General features: G+C 37.9%; 1 protein-coding gene across 2 annotated transcripts in view; it reads right to left on the reverse strand.

The window, feature by feature from the left end:
- Positions 1–234: 234 nt before the first annotated feature.
- The window catches only part of RB1CC1 (RB1 inducible coiled-coil 1), a 39,556-nt gene continuing 17,842 nt past the window's right edge, over positions 235–21,948 (reverse strand). Inside the window, exons 12-23 of one of the 2 annotated variants that reach the window (XM_054394603.1) lie at positions 21,099–21,202; positions 19,342–19,468; positions 14,957–16,875; positions 9,803–9,962; positions 7,583–7,691; positions 7,227–7,467; positions 5,968–6,019; positions 5,272–5,319; positions 3,600–3,658; positions 2,534–2,661; positions 1,718–1,788; positions 235–1,364 (exon numbers count right to left, since the gene is read on the reverse strand). In XM_054394603.1, coding sequence (XP_054250578.1) covers positions 1,287–1,364; positions 1,718–1,788; positions 2,534–2,661; positions 3,600–3,658; positions 5,272–5,319; positions 5,968–6,019; positions 7,227–7,467; positions 7,583–7,691; positions 9,803–9,962; positions 14,957–16,875; positions 19,342–19,468; positions 21,099–21,202 — 3,096 coding nt within the window. In that variant the 3' untranslated portion in view covers positions 235–1,286. Of the gene's footprint in view, positions 1,365–1,717; positions 1,789–2,524; positions 2,662–3,599; positions 3,659–5,271; positions 5,320–5,967; positions 6,020–7,226; positions 7,468–7,582; positions 7,692–9,802; positions 9,963–14,956; positions 16,876–19,341; positions 19,469–21,098; positions 21,203–21,948 lie in introns of both variants that reach the window. The other variant, XM_054394602.1, reaches the window with a different exon arrangement.

The following is a 21,948-nucleotide window of genomic DNA, read 5'->3' on the forward strand; positions in this document are numbered from 1 at the left end:
AGACATAAGCACATAGCTGAATCCAGAACTTTATATTGGCTACACATGTACAGTACATATTTTTATATTGCTATTAAAAAAATAAATTAGACTACATTTTTAAAATGTAGCCAGTATAACCATTATGAAAAATGTCATCTGTCCATTTAATAGCCTGACAAATTAGTTTCTGTCTTAATTTCTTTATCTAAGTTTTTTTTTTATTTTACTAAGGTAATCCTTGCAATTCCTGAATGTTGTTGAATAATAATGCCTCTTGCAGGAAATTTAAGATATTTCTATGTGATGAAACTTCTGGAGGAACCAGACAGAAGCTGCAACAGATTAAAATGAAATAAATATTATAGCTGGTATTTAAAAGGCACACAAATACTTCCAACACATACAGTTTCAAATCTTTATTGTTTTAAAATTCTACATGTCTTTTACAATTACAATAATCTGTTACTTAAATGACTCTGGTATGGTTAATGTACAATGAGTTTTTTCCTGAAACTCAACCATGAAACACAATTTCATCAATATGATTTTCCTAAATAGATTAATACAAGATCTCTGTTTGGTTGGGAAGAACAAGTGCTTCACTTGGAACAAACGGCACAGGTGCCTTCCCTTCAGAATCTGTGTCATCAATCCATCAAAAGTGCTTCTGAAGATTGCAGATCTAACTGGGACTGATTTTCAAAATCAGCCTATAAAATGACGAGGGTCTTCTGTTTCAGCATTAAAGAGCATTTTCATGTAATGAAACAAGTTGCAGTAGTTATTTTGTTTTTATTCATCTACTGAGGCAAACTCATGTCGAAGAAAAATTATATGATTATCTGCATGCAATGAACACTCCCCTTTAAATAGTTGATGAATTTTACACATATAAAGAATCTGTTAAAGAGTGCAAGTACTTTGATAATGATTTCACAAAAGGACATATGCTGGTAATAATGGTAGCTAACATTTAACATCTAAATACAAGCTAATGTATATTTAGCAGGCAATTGACATGGCTAACAAACCATGTTTCATGTGGTTGCCCTTTGAGAAAATGAACTCATTTGGTCCACACTCCTAAAGTTACCTGGGTAAAAAAATTGCAACAGTTTTTTTTTTTTCTGATGAAGTTCTGGTTTCTAAAATGTGACCTGTTAAAAAGTAAAAGCAGTACATCAATGACGTATCTTGTCACACAACCTCGGTATAAAAAGATGGCCTGGTGTCCGGAGCGATGAACGAGCACTGAAGGACAATCAAAAAAAAGAATGGAGACAGTCAACTGAAGCTTTCTTGGGTTATACTTTCTTGTTCCATGGTACTGCTTTCACTCTGTAGAATTTTGTACCCAAAGGAACTTTAAATCTGTTTTGTGCCTACAAAACAACAACAAAATAGCAAATGACACCAGAAACGTGAGAGTATTCCTCTGATTTTTGTATTTTTAAGCAGAAACTGATTCCTGCTCCTCAGCATTCACAAGATCCTTCAGAGTCTGACAAGGTTCTAGACATAACTACCCAAGCCACCCATCTCTTGCTCTTTTCTTTCTATTTCCCCTTCTCTTGCAATTCCCTGACTAAAAGGCAGAGCAGGAAGAGCAGAATCTAGGACAATTTTCACCTCATTTATTATGTAGAGAGCATTTTTCACATTTTCTACAAACATGAAGTCTGATTTTCTTCTCTAATAATTTTATCAGATGATTTTTCCATTAGCATTTCCTTACCTTTTTTGCCTGGCAATATTCCTTTTCCATCACTTTTCCTAGCACCCAAGGTCTCCTAGATGCACCTGAAGCTAAAAAGACAACATAATTATTATTTTAGACAACCAGCTACAGGTAACAGGATATTATATTGAATATGGTTAAAGATTTTTTTTGTTATAATGTGATTTCACTGAAAGCAGAAATTCATTCAAAACCCCTTTTTTAGTAAATTACCAAAACTGAGTAAGTTCAGATGTCAAGAGAGGTCACTGGTTTTCTCAGAGCAGAAATCTGATTTTTCCATTTTAATTTTGGTTTCAAAGTCAACATCCAAGGAAGACAAAGCAAATCAAAGCTGAAATTCATTTAATGATTCAAAACTATTCTTGTCAAGCAAGTTTGACTTCTTAGTCTTGTTTAAGGTGAGAATCTACTGAAGTATTTCAAAGGACAGAAAGTTATCTGTAGTCAGTTACTCTTATTGTCCTTACTGAAACAACTGTTTTTTTGTATTGATGATGGACACTCATTACTCATAACTATTAATTTTAATACCCTAGAGATCTGCTAACTTTGGCTGCAGGCTGTTCAGAAAGGAGAAAAGAGGAAAAACTCAATAATAAACTGACAGGATAGAGGAGCAACACTGGGCACAAAAAAGCTTTCAGAGCAGCTTTGTAGCAAAAACTACAAAGATAGCTGACAGCTCTCTATTTCTTGCTTCTCATAGCGGTCACATATTTATAAAATCAATTACTAACTGTTAGTAAGTTAGGAGCGTTAGTTGTAGGAAGAGATAATAATTGGAAGTAATTTGACACTTACCACACTCACCTGGTTTGAGATCCAGTGCAGCAAGAGATTCTGAGTGCAAGAAATACAAGGTTGGACTAACAGTAAACAATACATAGTTGTCATGCCTCTCGTCCAAGATGATGAGAACCAAATCTCCAACCTGGAAACTAGGGGGAAAAAAATAAGTTTAAAAAAAAATCAAAACAAAACAAAAAAAATCAAGGAACTTAACTATAACGCCCAACAAAACTAGATTTCCTAGTACTGCACAGACTGAGACTGCAGCTGAAGCACAGCACAGACATTCCTCCTTGTTAAGCCAACTTATGTATCTTATAGATATTTTCTGAAGTCAACAAAACACTCTCCCTTAGTTTTTGAAATGTTCTTCTACAATCATCAGCTACAATGATTTTTTTCAAAAGAACTGAAGGGTTTGCTTTAAAATATTGGGGCTGTTTAGCCTGGAGAAAAGAAGCCTCTGGGGAGACCTTAGAACAGCCTTCTAGTACCTGAAGACTATAAGAAAGCCATAAAGGGAATTTCTACAAGGGCTTGTAGTGATAGGATGAGACAGAATGGATTGAAACTTGAGGAGAAAAGATTAGGAGATTAGGAGGAAATTCTTTATTGTGAGGTTGGTTGAGACACTGGAACAGGTTACCCAGGGAGGTCATGCATGCCCCCTCCTGGAGGTGTCCAAGGCCAGGCTGGATAAGGCCTTGAGCAAACCAGGCTAGTGGAAGGTGTCCCTCCCATGGCAGGGAGGTGGGAGCAGATGATCTCTGAAGCCCCTTTCAACCTAAGCCATTCTGATTCCAGAAATCCCACAGGGCATTATCCTTACAAACAATGCAAATTAAGTCACAGAATTCAGGAAAGCCAGCAACACACAGAATTCAGGAAGCCCTTTTTCTGCTTAATAAAAGGGTTTACAAAATTTTCCTTATGCCCAACAGACAGGGATGGTTCAATAACCAACAGCTAAACTACAGGCAAGAACTGTATCTTCTCACCACAGAGCAAGAACTGTGACATTCTTTAACTACACTCTGATTATTGGAAGCACATTCATCTGTTTATGTGACAACTCACAAGTACTTACTCTCTAATTGCTATTTTTTCTGAATGTCTTGAGGAAACTGATGACATGCTCTGAGACATCTATAAAAAAAAATAAAAGCTATGAAGTATTGGCAAGTTGTGATAAAATGAACTTTGCAGGTAACAGTATGATAAAGAGAAATCTTTATTATTGATTTCAACTGTCTGATCTTGCAGATCTTTTATTCACACAAGGAAACAGCCCAGCCTTCTGTCATTCTTTTCTGTAGCAGGCTTGGTGTTTGGAGATTTTGTTGTTTGTGGGTTTTTTTGGTGTTTTGGTTGTTTGGGTTTGGTTTGGGGGTTCTGTTGTTGTTCCTGCTTGGCTGGTTTGATGTTTGGCTTGAATCTTTTCCTGCTTGCTTGGGGTTTTGTGTGAGTGTTTGGCTTTGTTTCTTTTTTTAAACAGGTGCCTTTGATTATGAAATTTCTCCCTCATTTAAAACTGAGAAATTTCACTGAAGATTTATTCAGAGCATACACAAGACTTATGATATAGCTGTGCACTCCAACAGAGAAGCCATTGGCACTCTGAAAAAGGCTGATGGTAAAATACTGGAGGTAAAACACACTTATTGCAATGGAACTCTGGATGTTGAGCTCAATATGGTCTCAAGTTGACTAAGGACTGTCACAATCTAAACTTTACTGTAATAGAGCAGCACTGGAGTCAAATTTACTAAGACAAAGGCTCAAACATGTAAGGTTTTGGACTTAAATTTTTATCTCCTGTTTACATATTTGCTTTTAATACTGGCATATGAACCTACTTCAGTAGGATAAGCTAGAATTAAAAAAGAAAATCAATATAAATGTATATACACTTTCTACAGAAACTGTGATGAAAAGAAATGAAAATGTGGAACACTACTTTGTGTCTACAAAGGTATGTAGAGCCCACATACAGGCAAGGAGATAGAGAAGCTGATCTGGTCTGAATGTATACATTTAATTACCTCTTAGTAACTTCCTCACAAGACAACAATTCCTATTTGCCCTTTAGAAACTCTGACAAGAGGTCTTGCAGTTTTTCCACAGATTCCTACTTCCTGGACCATTTCTATATGCTAATCAAATCAAGATTAGCCATACTTTAAGTTCAGCACACAAGTTTTCAGCTGTAACTCAAATATTGTAACCTACATCATACTTCCTATTGTCAGTCTTCCCCCTACATGCTTCCCCAGAAGCAGTATCAGCCTGTCTTAATACAAGCCTGAAGCCTATTCACAGCTCAGGTTCTTCCTTTCTTCAAAGAATGAGTCCAAATTGAATACAGCACAAAAAAGAAATGAAATGGTAAGATTTTTCTTTTACTGTGCAGAACTCTTTCTGGGTTCCTTATGTGAAGTAGCTTAATATTGATATTAAAGTGCTGATGTATCTTTCAGTTTTACAAATATATTGAGAAGGAGGGGGTAGGTGTGGAGCTTGAACAGTCTGTGTTTTTTGGGAAGATGTCTCTTACTCTGCATCCTTCGAATCTTCCCTATAAGAAGATTGCTAAGTTGAGACAACTCTGAAAGGTTAGCAGGTTACCTATTTGCCACTTGCCTTGACACTTAAAACGTCTTTGAAGTTACTAAACCCCACATTTTTAGATTTTAACTAATATTTACAAGCTTTGCCAATTTTTTTATAAGACTTAAAACATGCATTGCTCAAATACCTACCAATCTTTGATTTAATCTCTTATTTTCCTCTTCTTTCAACTGCAAAGTCTGAAAGAAAATCTCATCTGATTAACTAATATACCTTACACAGTATCAGCATCTTTAAAAAGCGTTCTAATATAACCAGAGCTGACTACTTATACAACAGACATTATTTACCACAACTTTCCATTTTATAACAAATGTTATTTTACTTTCTACAGAATTAATACTGTCAAGATGCAGCCAAGGGAGAATTAAAATTATCTAATTACTAATTAGATTGTTATTAGGTTGTTATTACTAATAACCTAAGAGAAAAATTTATCTACACCCAAGAGGAACAGGTAAATCAATCTTAATTCCTGTCCAGCTGCTTTGGATCCTTTGATATGAAAGAGTAAATCAAAACTACTTCTTGTTACAGAAATTCCCTTGTCACTTCTAAGATGGAATAATACCCATGAAGCCTACATAAACCAAATGAACTTTAAGCTAGGCTAAGTGCAACATATTAATACCTATTTTTAATTACTTCAAAAAATTATACTGATCTGAAATGAATGCAATGAAAAAATTGTTCCTTGTAAAGATATTTAGAAGTCTTGCAGATACTGTGCTGCATCAGAGTACATAAATGACCACAGCACAACTTCACACAGGCTTATTTATGAATACTTAAGTTGTAGTGCTTAACCTCACAAACACTCTACTCACTCTTTCTAACAACATTATTCTCTGTTTCTCTTCAGACATATGGACGTTTTCACTAAAAGAGAAAAAAAAGAAAATGGAGAGATTAACAATGAAAATTGTTTTCAGCACCAAAAATTATCTTTCCCACCCTTCTCCCAGTCTCACTCAGTGATGGCTGCCATGTGTTTGCTAGCAGAGAGAGAGCAGCACAGAAAGTCACACTACAGATGTTTTATTTTGACACTTTTCCCCAATTTATATGTGGAGTTAAAAAAAAAAAAAAAAAAATCGGAATTCCTTGGAAAGAAACTTCTTCACCCCTTTTTCCCCTGAATTCTTTCCCAGTAATCCATTCTGAATGGACCCTTACAATGCACTAAGTATGATAATGGCTGAGTATCTTCTAGTAATGAGTCCTATTTTAATGCACATGTATCATTTGTTATTCATGTTGTCTTACTCCAGTCAAAGTACACATATGTGCTCATTTTAGTACAGAATTTTTAAGCCTAACATTCTCTATCTGTTGTGAGAAAATTACAAAAATTATAAAGAAAATTGGAGGGAGGAAATAATTTTTTAAAAAAGGTATTTTTGCAGGTATCATCATAACCCAGTCTCATGGGGTATTACGCAGTCCTTACAACTCAAATCTTTACAAAATGACTTCAGGTACATTAAAAGTAACAATCAAGGCTCTGAACTTCATGTACATTTTCAGGGAAGTCAGTATTGAAAGAACAGAAAAATGTATCGCAGTAGGCTGGATTCTTGACAACAACCAGGAAAACACTTTTGTACCAATCTGTAGCCAAAGTACTAAGACTAGCTCACAGGCTACTAGCTTAACATGTCCAATCAGTTGTACAAGTGCAATCCATCAAGGACACTTCATGAGCCTGAGTCCCATTACTTGTTTGGCATCCTGAGGATTCTGCAGATGTGTCCATGGCCATCATAAAGCCTGTTTGTTTTTTTCTAAAAGACATGCCAATAACATGCAGCCACCCAGCTCATTTACTATTACAACTGATTTATAGTTCATCTAGTTAGGTCTATTTCTTTATGTCATGTTGCATACTTTTAAGCCATCAAACCCACACATTTCTGAAGGTAGTGATGCCACAACTGAGAGCATACATGTAAAAGACTGGTTTTGGCAAGAACAAAGGCAGCAGCAGTGTTGGACATGCTTGTTTGTACTTCACAACACCCAACAGCACACATTTAAAGAATGAGAATGTGCTTTGTGTATTTCTACTACAAAGCCCCACACTTACTGCACAGCCATCATGCTGGTTTCCATTGTGGAGTCCATTCTCCCTTCAGGTGCAATGTCTGACACCAATCTGTCTGTGTCAGTGGGAATATCAGCTGCACAGGCTCCACAAGGTTCTGAAGCTGCTGCTAAGTAGGTTGAAGGAGAAAAACTACTGCTTCTCAATTTAGAAACTTCTTCCTCAAGTTTCTTCTTCTCTTCAAGTAAGCGAGCTCGATCTTCAGAAAGTGTTTCAATCAAATCTATCACACAAGGAAGCAACAATTATTTTAAAATTACCAACACTCAAAAACCTATCTGGAAGGAACAGAATTGTCCCACCAGAAAAGATGAGCACTTCTTCAGAACTTTGCTTACCCTTATCTTTTTCTTGCTGTTGTGTGAGCATTTTTAATTTGTCACTGAGATCATTAATTATGTTTTCTTTTTTCATTTTCTCTCTGGCCAGAACAGTATTAAAGTTGGTCTGAAAACAGAAAGATGATTGAAAAAAGAGATGTAACATACAAATGTAATGCAAAATACATCACTAGAACACAAAGAGTACAGAATACTACACGCATCAGTTTTCTAAATGATAATTAAACAAGGAATTAAGATTGTTTAAATATTATTTTGGTGAAGAGATAACATATCTGTATATTTTGTTTTGAGGTTTCTCTGTAATCATTATTTTTATCCCGCTGCTTCCCCCAAGCCCAATATCCATATGTAGCATAAAGAAATCATCATTAAGCCCAATAATTTCTAAGTAGAGGTATTTTTCAATCAAATGCTTCATATCCAGTTAAAACATGCCAGCTGCACATTTTATATTAAAAACAGTTACTTTAAGGATTAAAATGGTTATTAAGACAACGCTGCAATGCATCAAGATAAGTTACAGGCAATCAGAACTCTATCTTCATTAATAACCCAGAATGAGAGTTAAAAATACATTTCCAGTCAGTGAACAATTAATGAATGCAGAAGCCACGCAGGAATTCTGGCTAATAGCTTGAATAACTGAACATAAAAGAAGCTAACACATCCTTTATCCTTCAGCATCAGTCTCACAAATCTTCCTGCTCATCAATCCTCCTCCTAACCATTCTGCCCTTATCCCTTCTAATCTTAAGGTCGAGCTGACGAGAGACACAAACTACTAACAGCCATCTACTAGAAGTATATTTTCAATTACAGCTTCACTTTTTTGGGTGAGTTTTAAGATAGTCTTGACCTGTGGATATCAACTCTGGGTCTTAAAATGCAAGGCTACAAACCTTCCATTGTGCACAGCAAGCTCTGGTATGTGTGTAACAAAACTACCACACACCAGAAGCATAAAGAACACCTCTGAGATAAGAGAAAGATGAGGTGAAGTATCCAGAATATTCAGTGACCAGCAGAGCCAGTCCAGTAAGAATTCAGCACTGACTGATACACTGAGTTTATGGGTTTAGGGGTTTGATTTGTTTTGTCGTTGTTCTTAATAAAAGGCTCCATCTTTCCTGGGAATTTGCTGTTATGCCTCAGAACCTTCCCTTCTGCTGTACAGCTGAAGAATATTATTAGATCATGAGGAAAATGACATATTAAGGCACATTCTGATGGGAAAAAAAAGAATCTTCTGATTACCAACATAATGTCTGAAATGTTCCCATCAGATGTACTCTGTAAGACTCACTTCAGTATTCATGTTTGCAGTCCAAAAATTCCAAAGATACTCCTTTCTGTAGAACTGTCTGCAATTTTCTCCTCCCTGCACCAAGTGATTCATAGCATTCATTCACCAAGCTGGCTGATCACTACACTGTCTCTTTGTCCTTACTTGATCCTACCATAGCTAAATTACAGGTGCTTAAAACAGAAAATCCTTCTTTAGTGTTTAAATGCAAAGCTGTAGATAATAGCTGTTACTAACAGAGATTTAATTTAAAAACTGAGAACTCATCCACAAAATCTGAGAGTCAAGGCGTTCCGAAAGGAAAAAAAGTGTGGATACAGCCAAAATCATTAATCCAGCATCATACAGTTTTGTGTCAAGGTGTGGAGTTGTGTTTCTAAGTTTATTAAGTAAAATACAACATCTGCTTTGAACCTCAAATGCCACTTGCTTAGGCTAGAAAAGTTTAAAACCCAGGAAGGAGCATTCCAAATCAATTAGTATTTCAAATCATTTTGTGATGCCCACAGATTTGGGGTAGCTGAACTTAAAATCCACTTAACCAGTATCTTTCTAGATCTTAAGAGATCTAGGGATACAAACTCACAACCTAACAACTCAAGCAAAAGCAGCCACAGAATAACAAAAAACGAATCTGGATTGCTCTGGTCACAGACAGTTAAGTTTTTTTTTTTGTGTGTGTGTGATTTTGGTTTTTTGGTTTATTATTTTAAAGCTTCAGTGATGGATTCCATTAACACACCATGGCCTGGCTCCAGATAGTAGTGTGTATTTAGAATGTACTAAGTGTTATGTAGCACCAAACCTCCAAAAACTCCTTAATTTCAAAATAACAAAAAAAAAAAATTACAAAAAAATGTTATTAAATAACTGTCATGGAAGCAACAGTAATAAAAAAGAAACAGCTTTACTTGCTGTTCTGCTGTGAGTGATGTTCTGATGTTCTGCATTTCTTCATTCTTTCTTTTCTCTTGCTCTTCAAGTTGCTCTAAGAACTTCATTTTTTCTTCCTGAAGCTTCTCTTGAAGTTCAGCGACCAAGCTTGATTCAGCAGATGATTCAATAGGAGGACTTAAAAGAAAATGGTTAGGTTTTAAATTCTCAGTAAATACAGTCCCAGAACACATGAAATAAGCACACACACACAAAGTGAGTTCTTTTGGAAACTTTTTCCTGAAGCATGGAGGTAAGGTCTCCTGTGTGCTAACACATTGTGTGTTGACATACTGACACTCACAAGCACAACTCCTAATGCTAAAAATGCTCCAAGAATTTCTCTTGCTTCTCTATTAAGACTAAGATAGAAGTGGCTAGACAATATGAAGGCCGGAAGACAAAGCTGTAATTTAGTTTTCAAAGCAGTCAGGATTCCTATTCTATTTTTAACATTCTTTACAACATTATAAATCTTTTAACTAACCAGCAAACTGCTTAATAACAGAGTCCCCACAGAAATTGTGTTTCTCAGTTAATCTTGGCTAGTACATAATATGCACAGTAGAAAGATTAAATAGGAGAGTTACAAATGCCTTACAGTTTTTTTTTATCTTTCCTCATCATGACTTGAATTTCAGGCACATTATAACCAAACACCTTAATTTTCACATCTGGGTAATGCATGTGTCACAAACATTTCTTTGTCACTTCTAACCCTTTTCACTAGTTTTCTTCTAAGTTCAAAATCAAAACTCCCTGGGTCAAATTTAACAAAGTCTGTGCCTTCTGGACTGCTAATGTAACATGACTGTTGCAGAAAAGGACATTTATCTGACAAGCACATGGGCACGCACCATGTAAAAGTTGCCTTCTACCATTACAAGTTAAGTGTTAAACAACAACTGGCTGAGGAGAACAAATCAGCTGGAATTGTTGGTATCACTCAAGGGTTTAGGAACTCAAAATCCAAACAGCTAGACTGTGACTTTGAAGTATTAAGGCAGACTCACGTAACATACATGCTTTCTGGACACAAAAACATACTATGTTTTTATTTCTAGAGGGGAAAAAAAAAAAAAAATAAACCAACAACCTAACAGCAGATTACAGACATCAAGAAGAGCCTTAGGAAGCAGTATATATTTTAAGGTCACACTGAAAATCAATTGGCTTGACACAACTCCTAAGTACTAACATTCTGCAAGACTGAAGCGGGTAGTACTTCTTTGAAATACATCATTACCTGTTTTATCCAGTTTAACAATATACACATCTCTGTTTAGAAATTGTTCAAATTTAAGTGCAGATGGTGGATTTTCAAAAAGTCTGATGCTACATCTCTTACCTCTTGAGTCAAGTTTTTACACTCATACATATAAAAGGAAAAGAACATCAACTTTATCTTTTTTTTTTCCTCCTCATTTCACCATATCTCATCAAGAGAATATTTTGGTTTTATTTTAATTATATCCCAGTCACAACTAAAAAACCATCTTTATCTTACGTATTTTTTGTATACTGACATAGAAACCACAGGGAATGACACAACATCATTTAATGATGACTATGTTTGCATATCAAAGTCCTGAGGCAATGGGACTGAAGCAGGTAATTCAAGTGGATATTCAGATTTCCTTTGCAAAAACTGAACTATGCACACGGGTAGCCTCCCCTCTCCTTCCTCTTTTTACTTTTCTTAACAAATATTATATTGATATTCAAAAGCAAATGCTAACAAGTCTGTATTCATGTTCTGCAGCACTATTCTGGCTTTTATTTCATTCGGCCCATTTTATAGGTCTTTCCCATTTCACATACTTGGTAGATAATAATGTCTAGAAGAAAACGCTCTATCTGGGCATTACTCAAGATCTAGCTGCTGAGATCCTTCACATGAGAACATAAATGAAAAATTCTGGCATTTCAGAATGGAGTATTGTTTCTAAACAGTAGTCACATGGAAAAAATATCTACCACCATCATCTACTCTGCTGACATGCGTTATGAACTAGTGAGCATAGACATGAGAAGGCAGAAAGAGTAATTCCAGGTGTTCATGGCCAGGGAAAATATAGATATGGAACAACACTGCAGAAATTAACAATAAAAAACTGTGCTAGGATCAAGAAGAATCAGGAATAAAGAAGGTTGGAAAAGACCTCAAGGATCATCGAGTCCAACCTGTCACCCTACACCTCATGCCTATCTAAACCATGGCACCAAGTGCCACGTCCAATCCCCTCTTGAACACCTCCAGGGATGGGGACTCCACCACCTCCCTGGGCAGCACATTCCAATGGCCAACCACTCTCTCTGTGAAGAACTTTCTCCTCACCTCCAGCCTAAACCTCCCCTGGCGCAGCTTGAGACTGTGTCCTCTTGTTCTGGTGCTGGTTGCCTGGGAGAAGAGACCAAACCCCTCCTGGCTACAACCTCCCTTCAGGTAGTTGTAGACAGCAATGAGGTCTCCCCTGAGCCTTCTCTTCTCCAGGCTAAACAGTCCCAGCTCCCTCAGCCTCTCCTCATAGGGCTTGTGCTCAAGGCCTCTCACCAGCCTCGTTGCCCTTCTCTGGACATGCTCCAGCAATTCAACATCTTTCCTAAACTGAGGGGCCCAGAACTGGACACAGGACTCAAGGTGTGGCCTAACCAGTGCTGTGTACAGGGGTACAATGACCTCCCTGCTCCTGCTGGCCAAACTATGCCTGATGCAGGCCAGGATGCCATTGGCTCTCTTGGCCACCTGGGCACACTGCTGGCTCATGTTCAGGTGCCTGTCAACCAGTACCCCCAGGTCCCTTTCCACCTCACTGCTCTCCAGCCACTCTGTCCCCAGCCTGTAGCTCTGCATGGGGTTGTTGTGGCCGAAGTGCAGCACCTGGCACTTGGACTTGTTGAATGCCATCCTGTTAGACTCTGCCCATCTGTCCAGCCTGTCAAGGTCCCTCTGCAGAGCCCTTCTACCTTCTAACAGATCAACACCTGCTCCCAGCTTGGTGTCATCTGCAAATTTACTGATGATGGACTCAATCCCCTCATCCAGATCATCAATAAAGATATTGAACAGGATGGGGCCCAGCACTGATCCCTGGGGGACACCACTAGTGACAGGCTGCCAGCTGGATGTGGCACCATTCACCACCACTCTCTGGGCTCGGCCCTCCAGCCAGTTCCTAACCCAGCGCAGAGTGCTGCTGTCCAAGCCACAAGCTGCCAGTTTGGCCAAGAGTTTGCTGTGGGGGACAGTGTCAAAGGCCTTGCTGAAGTCCAGGCAGACTACATCCACAGCCTTTCCCACGTCCACCAGGCTGTCACTTGATCATAGAAGGAGATCAGGTTGGTGAGGCAAGACCTGCCCTTCCTAAATCCATGTTGGCTGGGCCTGATTCCTTGGCTATCCTTCAGGTATGCAGTGATTGCCCCCAAGACAATCTGCTCCATGATTTTCCCTGGCACTGAGGTCAGGCTGACAGGCCTGTAGTTCCCAGGTTCTTCTGTCCGTCCCTTCTTGTGGATGGGTGTCACATTGGCCAGTTTCCAGTCTTCTGGGACCTCTCCAGTGAGCCAGGACTGGTGGAAAATGATGGACAGAGGCTTGGCCAGCTCATCTGCCAGCTCTTTCAGCACCCTAGGATGAATCCCATCAGGTCCCATGGACTTGTGAATATCCAAGTGACTCAACAAGTCTCGAACTAATTCCACATGGATTTCAGGAGTACAACACTGCTCCTTGACCCCATCAACCAGCTCAGGAGGCCAGTTATCCTGAAGTCCTCCTGCCTTACTGTTGAAAATGGAGGCAAAGAAGGTATTTAGAATCTCAGCCTTCTCCTCATCCTTAGTTACAATGTTACCCTCCACGTCCAATAAAGAGTGGAGGCTCCTCTTGCCCCTCTTTTTAGCATTAATATATTTATAAAAATGCTTTTTGTTGTCTTTCACAGAAGCGGCCAGTTTAATTTCTAACTGTGCTTTTGCCTCTCTAATTTTTCTTCTACATGATCTAACAACATCCTTAAACATATCACTAGTTGCCTCCCCCCCTTTCCAAAGGCGATAAACCCTCTTTTTTTCCCTTAAATCCTTCAGGAGCTGCTTGCTCATCCAGGATGCTGTTTAAAATAATATTGTCCATTTGTTTCATTATAGAACTCAAACTGGAGACCCTGACTTTCATAAGCATGACAGCTGAAGTCAATGGAAGTCCAGGTGTCCATGGGGCATAGATAGATAGACAGACAGATAGATTCTCATACACATTTTAGGCCACCATTAGCACCAACAAGTGTAGAGTTAGCCAAAGGAAGTTATCAGCCCAAAAGCTAGCCACTGCATGTTCACACAGTGCTAGTACCAGGGGAAAGGATGGGAAACAATCAGGGAGCTGGAACACTTCCACAACAAGGACAGCCTGGAGAAGAGAATTCTCTGGGGACAATTAATAGCAGCCTTCCACTACCTGATGGGGGCCTACCAGAAGGCTTGAAAGGGACTGTTTACAATGGTCTGCAGTGATAGAATGAGGAGCAATGGTTTGAAATTAGACAACTGATTTAGATTGGATGTTAGGAACAAGTTCTGTACCATGCGAGTGGTGGAACACTGGAACAGGTTACCCAGACAGGTAGTTTGAAGCCCCATCCCTAGAGATATTCAAGGTCAGGCTCAACAAGGCTCTGAGCAACCTGACCTAGTTGAGGATGTCCCTGCTCACTGCAGCGAGGTTGGACTAGATGACCTTTGGAAGTCCCTTCCGATCTAAACCATTCCATGATTCTATATAAGAGGAGAGAATTTGAGATCATCCAAATGGGAACTTCCAAGACCCATGCTGTTGAAGAAACCCTCCTTCAATGTAACAAATATAAAATACAAAATCTTCATTGATGCTTGGAAACAAAATTGTGTAAAATATTTACAGTCTTTAACTACAGACACAGGAAGGTCACCACCTATAAAATGGATGTGACTCGAATATAGAAACCAATGCAGATAAAACACTATTACAAACACACCAGTTTTACTTACTGCATAGTGCATCATGAATATACCACATTAATTACTTCACAAACGTACCGTAGTAATTACTTTACAGTACTAGGAAAACACAGTAACAACTCTTACAGTACCTTTGATTTACTTGCATCTCAAGTTGTTGTATTTTTTCCAAAAGCCCTTTTTCAGCAGCTTCCCTCTGTAATTCAAACTCTTTACAAGCATTTTGCACTGCATCCTCTTTTTCACAATTGAGCTTCTGAATGAGCAACTGCCTGTCCTGTTCTTGGTTAGATACTAACAGTTCTTTCTCTTCCTTAAGCTTATGGATAATAGCTTCGTATTTGTCCTGCTGCTCACAGAGAGACAGTTTTTCTGTTTTTTCCTTTTCTAGGGCACTCGCTTCCAATTCTAACTTACTTTGCAGTTCAGTTATTTGCTCTGAAAGTCTTTTCTCTGCCTCAGAAGTTTTTTGCTGAAGAAGTGTTACTTTGTTTAGTTCAGTTCTAAGCAAATTTGATTCTTCTTCATATCTGTCTATTAGCTCAGAAATGCACTGGTCTTTCTCAATCGTCATCAGAGTCCTCAGTTCCGATAAGCCCACTTGATACTCATCACTGCTAATTTGTATTTTACTGTTCAATTTATCTATCTCCTTTTTTAAGCTTTCTGTTTCCTTATCGATCTGCGATTTCAAGGTCTCTTGTTGCTGGTTTCTGCTTTCTTCCAAAAGAAGCTTCATTTCATCAGTTTCTGCCTCTTTCAGGGCAAGTTCGACTTCTAATTTGCACCTCAAATCAGACAGATCTGAAACCTTGAGTTGCAACTCTTCTACTTGTTGTTGTTTCTCTTGCACAACTACCGCATGAGATTCCTGCATTTGTTCAAGCCTGTGCTGATTCTCTTTTTTTAATTTATCTAAACAGTCCTTGTGCTCAGCTAACATCTTCTCAAATTCCTGCAAATGCCTGGCCTGGAGTTCATTTTCCAGTTCTTTCAAATGGCTTTGCTCTAAACTCTCGAGTTCTGCCCTCAGGAGTCGCAGTTTTTCATTGTTTTCAACATGAAGCTTTTTCATGTCTTCAAGGACTATTTCACGTGACTGTCTCAGTTCCTTAATTTCACAATTTTGTGTTTCCATTTGGCATTCCAATTCAAGTAATTTCTGGTCTTTTTCATTCTGAAGGCAAACTACAGCTTCTTTCTCATTTTTCACCATTGCAAACTCATCATTCTTATTCTGAAGAACTTCTTCGAGACCTAGTAAGTCACCTTTTAACTTCTGAATCTTGTTTTTATTTTCTTCACCATCCTCCAATAATTTATTAATTTTAGTTTCATATTCACTTTTCAAAGACTGCAACTCTTTTTGATGTTTATCTTTTAGTGTTTTTTCAATTGACAGTTTGACGTTCTCAATAGTATTTACTATTTCTAACGAAGTGCATTTTAAAGAATTAGAAAAGTCACACTGTTCTCTTTGTACAAGTGTTCTAAAGTGGCAAAGATCTTCTTTAATACCTCTCAAATGTACCTTTGAGTCCTGGGCAATAACCCTGCACTTCTCCATGCAAACATTGAGAGATGTATTTTCTACTGTAATGTCCTTTACACAAGAAGTTGTATCTTTCATACGTCTACTGTCTATTGCATTGATAACTGAAGAATAAAGAGATTCCACCATCATTTCTGGACTTTGGGGATCACTTATTACATTAGGAGATACTGGATTTTCTTCTATTACAAATTCATTTACTGCTGACATAAAGTCAGATTCTGGACTTTCTGCTAATGAATCCAAGTCTAACGATCCTTGCTTAAGAGCTTGCTCCAAGTTTGGATGGGCAATAGTTTCAAAATCAAATGTGTGAGCATCAATGCTGTCTGGAGACAATTCTTCTAAAGGAGCTGGGGGACACACAGGAGGACACAGGGGACCCTGAAGACTGAGTGATGGAGGAGGAGTTCTTGAAGAGGTAGCAATTGCGGCTCCTGTTGCACTTTCCATCCTCGGTGTGGTAGCAGATTGTGGCGATGCTTGGCTATTGGAGGCCTACGAGTGATAAAACATAAAACAAACACTTAACCAAGTGATAAGCAAAACTGTTAATATTTTAAATTGATTAAAAATTACCAGACAGTTCAAGAACTTAAAAGGTCAGCCTTATTATCTCTAAGTCCAAACCACATGACTAAAATTTAAGCACAAACTGTAGAAATTCAGAGAGATTTTCCAGTAAGCTTCAAAAAAGCACCCAACCATTACCTTGCTTTTCCAGCCTTCATCCTTGAAGGTCCTGTCTGATCTTATTTATCTAAGAAAATGTGATCATCCTGAAAACAAACTCTTCCCAAATAAACTCATGGCAGTATCTTCAGTACAAGACTCCCCTAAGATGTCCAGTCTCAAAGTGGTAGAGATCTTTCAGAGTGGCGCTCTTCTCCAAAAAGCCAACGTTGCCTTCAGCTGCTAATCCTGCTCCTGCCCCTTTTCCAGTACTATCCATATACTTAAATCACATGCCTGGTGCTCTTTGGTATTGAAGAAAGTTTTGCTATTGGACTCAGCTACTTGACTGGAGACAGTGGAGCTGGGCAATAAATGGCCAGCAACAGAACTTCAAAAACACCCAGACAGTATTGATGGATATTGACTGGACTGCTGATTATTTCAGGAATTCTACACACATGAAAAAAGAACACAGGCAAATGCAGCATAGTTTAAAGAACATTCCTGGACGATCTGTGGAACAAAGCAACAGAGAAAGACCCAGTATGACAAGAGTACTGTGTGCTGAGAAGGAAAAAATCTCTCTGCTTCAATTCCAAAAAAGAGTTCAAATGAATCACTGAAATTACACAGAGAGATGGGCATTTTCAAGATGACATCATGAATGGCCCAGCTCTGACTGTGCAATGCAATTTACTCTAAGGAAGGAGACAATTATCCAAATCTGTCTAAGCACTTGACATTTCTGAGTCAGCCAACAATCCAAACTGGTCAAAGCATGGCGAAAGAGAAGAATGGGAAGAACAAACTCTCCTAATTTGGAAAACATCTTTTTTGTGCAGACAGATACTGATAAAAATCTCTCAAATAAGCAGGTATGAGCCAAAAATGAGCAACCATCAAGACTTGAACAAGACACCTTTCCTGATCATTTTTCTACTGTTATTACATATATTTTGAATTAAAGCTTACTCCTTTGATTTATTTCATACATTTCTGACACTGCAAGCCTTAGTGAAAAATTTTGTTAGAACACCCAGTTTCTTATGAGACAGATTTCAGGATGCTCCAAGTTGGGGGTGGACTTCAATTAGTCCACTCTTCTATTAGAGAATGGTCTAATAGAAGAGCATGTTCAGAAAACTCCCAGATGTCCCAAAATTTACAGCACTCCTGCTCATGCCAGGTCTAATAGAAGAGCATGTTCAGAAAACTCCCAGATGTCCCAAAATTTACAGCACTCCTGCTCATGCCATTGACTAATACAGTGGTCACGCCCTAACACTCTTAATGGCTGTCCCAGAGGAATAAGAATATAGAGGAGGACTTCATGTCACCTAGTTTAAGCAGGAATTTGCCAATTCAAAATTCTCATGTTCATAACCTTGGCAGCTTCTAGTCAAAGTGCATACAAATATGTATTTGGATGGATAACTTGGAGTCTCACAAAAGTGATGCCTTTCTTCTATAGTGAAGCTGACAGAGAAACCAAATTTGAAGCAGCTATCTTCACAAAAATTTAAGCATTGCTAAATTTTCCCAGAGAATCCCAGAGAGAGAGAGAGAATCTCTCTCACTAAGCTACAGTCAGAAGGTGAAAGGACCATGTTTGGTGTATTATGAAAGTCAAAGGTTGAGGGCACAGAAGCAATCAAAAGTGACTGAAGAAATAGAGTTTCTAGGGGAAAGAATCTGCTTGACAGGCAGAGGAAATCTAGGGGAAGAGATCTTTTTGCCAACTGTTCTTCCTGTACTCCATGTAGAAGACTGAACATGCTTCTTCCCTTCCTCAAAAAGCAGCTATGCAAACAAGGAGTAGGTGACACATCAGTGTTGAAGCTAATTGGGACAGCCAAGTGAGGCCCTGAATTTTCCTTAACTTTTTATGCCAAAAGGACTTAAGAGCAATGCACAAAATCCAGAAGTAATGATAACTTCATTAAATACAAATGGAAGTGACAAATAGAAACTGTAGAAGTGGAATTACACCACTAATGTGTCTGTTTTCTATGTGCTGAATGTTTCTGTTAATTGTTCAGAAGATACATAACATCTTTTGACTGTTCTCCAGGCAGGCTCTCTTTACTCACTCAGAGCTCAATTCTCAGAATATTTACTACTATCTCATTAGAAAGGAAACTTCTATTCTGCAGTTATGAGACCAAGTGATCTGTACATGTGGAAAAAAACAAAAAGTTTATTTCTGTGATTGATAGAACATAATTAAAAGATTCTAATACTTTTGAATTGAGTACTCTCTTTTCTTGGTAAATAAAAGCAAACAAATACCTTTTGTTCATTCAGCAGGTCTGTAATGGTTTGTGACATTTCATCCAAACTCTGTGCTGCCTTTACCAGGTTATGTAGAGCATGTACATGCTGGTGAAGAGGGTCAAAGTCACAAAGTATGGGAACCCTTAAAAACAGTATAGGATTAGTTTTTTTTTCAATATTGTTAATCTGATATTCATCTATTAAATTATTATGTGTATACTTCAACAAGACTAAGCTTCTCACTGCATAAGGTTTGTACTTTCTTAAGTTCATTTATTTTACATGGAAATCCACTAAGACCATCTGGTATTTGGGTTTTAAATTAAGAATTTGAGAGCTTTTAAGGAGTAGATAATGATAAACACAACAATGGGGAAGCACTATGCCAGTCTTTCCTTCTGAGGAAAAGATTTATCAGTAGTACCTAGAGTTACAACAACAGTAACAGAAGAGAATTGACAGTGATTAGATCTGTAATTGAAGCACTTAAGTCTGCAAATGACTTTGTTCTTCTCTCCATCTGGATTCTCTCCAATCCAGCTCTTCCTTTGAAGCAGCTATTAATTCTCTACTATTTTATTTTAATGATAGATAACCTAAATTAAAAGAATAATTAATGTGTCATGATTCTGGTCTCTTCCAACCAGAATGATTCTATGATTCTATCATCACATTGCAAGTGTTGCAAGATGAGCTTTTGATGGCAAGCTTTCCAAACCTCTGGAAAAGTAACATTTAATTTTAGTTGAGAATCCATATATCCAGTATTTTTAATCTGTTCAGGAATAGCTCCACTGAAATCATGCAGCAATAGTTCATTTGGACAATACAGTAAAACTAGATTACACTTCAATGTGTTTTGCCTTCTCCATTTGATATATAAAACAAGGGATATCTGGAGTCTTTTTGTAGACTCCAGATTTAAATAATTGGTCAAACATTTAATTTCAGAAGACTCAAGCACTGTAAATAAACAGATATATCATTTTAACTGTGCAGCTCAGGGGTTCAGTGATGACAGAAAGCAACTTTGTGTTGGGTCTCAGTTTGCCTATTGCTTGCTCCTTAGAAGTTAAATGAAAATATCAAAAGTACTGCTCTGAAATATCTTCTGAAGCTCAGTGTCTACCACATTAAGACAGCTTTTCCCACTCAAGTTGCAAGTCCATCATCATCATCATCTATATTTCCACTGAATGTAATCCTGAGCTCAGAAACCAGGAGGAACATGACATAATCCCACCTCTATTGCCATCAAGTGGAAATCTGTGTCACTACAATTTGGACCAACTAGAAGAGTTCGGTTAGTGACTGGTTTTCTGAGAAAAAAAAAAGGCAAAATTCCTCCTGAACTATGTCCAAACTTCTGTGGAAGGTTGTAAAATTCTCACAACCTCCAAAATCAGGCAAACATCAGCAAGATGAGACTCGTTTGCACCTTTTTCTGCAGAAGCCTCAGAGCCTAACAAGAAGTTAAAGAGTGCATCAGTGGTATCATGCTATAGGACAAACTCACTGTCAAGCACACTGAACTCATGGTACTTTTTGTTATTCCCAGAAGCAATGTCATAAGGATGGCCAGGAATTCTGAATCAAAAGGAATTCCAGTAAAAAAAAAACAAAACACCACAGGCAAAACCCAGTAAATTAAATTAAAAAAAAAAATCCTTGTCTGTTCTTTACAGAAAATGAACTGAAGATGGGAGGCTGAGAGGGGCAAGACAGGGGGAGGCTATTTCCAGCAACTCACAAAGTTGGAAAAGGTGCTTTACCTGAGTAATGGCTGTACTTCTGAAGGACAAAAAGACTGCAAAAACTGCAAGTCACTTAATGAGATATCTGGAAGCTCACTGTCAAATCGGCGAGGTTTTCGTGTCTGCAGTGAGAAGAAATTAATTTACAAGTTGTTAAGGCAAAGAACATCAATATAACGAAGGATTTAAAAGAGCTTAATTAATAACAGACAAAAATTGATCACACTCTCAAAAGATTTCAAACTTTTTTTTAAGGGAACCATGCCTGGCCCCAGGTCCCTGAAAAAGATCATTTACATTTATGGTCAATACCTACAGTGCCTTGGGCAACTGTAGAATAGAGATTTTCCTTGAATCTTCTAGTTCAGCTTCTTCCCTATTACCAAGCTTCAAAAGCACTAAGGATTTGTTTAAAAAGTTAAGAGAAGACACTGAAACTTAATTAGTGTGCTGCTAAACATAATTCAGATTAGTATTTGAAGTACTGAAATGAATAGCATTCTGATTTTCAAAGTATCCTGTAAAAACAGGCTGCGAAGGTTAAACGAGACAAAGTGAGATTACAATCAGGGACAGTTACCTTGCTTGAATTAACCAAGCTATGTGAAATCAGAGTTAACAGGCAATACTTGATTACACATACATATTTTCACCCCTTCATGTTATCAACCATGGATGCTTTTCTATTTATGCAGTAGTTACAGCAAAATGTGAAAACTCTTTAGTTGCTTTTACCATCTGAATAATTTTATGGTTCTGTTATTTAACAGTTGGACTCGATCTGAAAGGTCTTTTCCAACCTAAACAATTCTATGATTTTGTTACTCAGAAGACAGGATGACAGGATCAGATGATCAAAATACACCTC

This window comes from Indicator indicator, chromosome 31, assembly GCF_027791375.1.
Source record: "Indicator indicator isolate 239-I01 chromosome 31, UM_Iind_1.1, whole genome shotgun sequence".
In the NCBI taxonomy this organism is placed as follows: Eukaryota; Metazoa; Chordata; class Aves; order Piciformes; family Indicatoridae; genus Indicator; species Indicator indicator.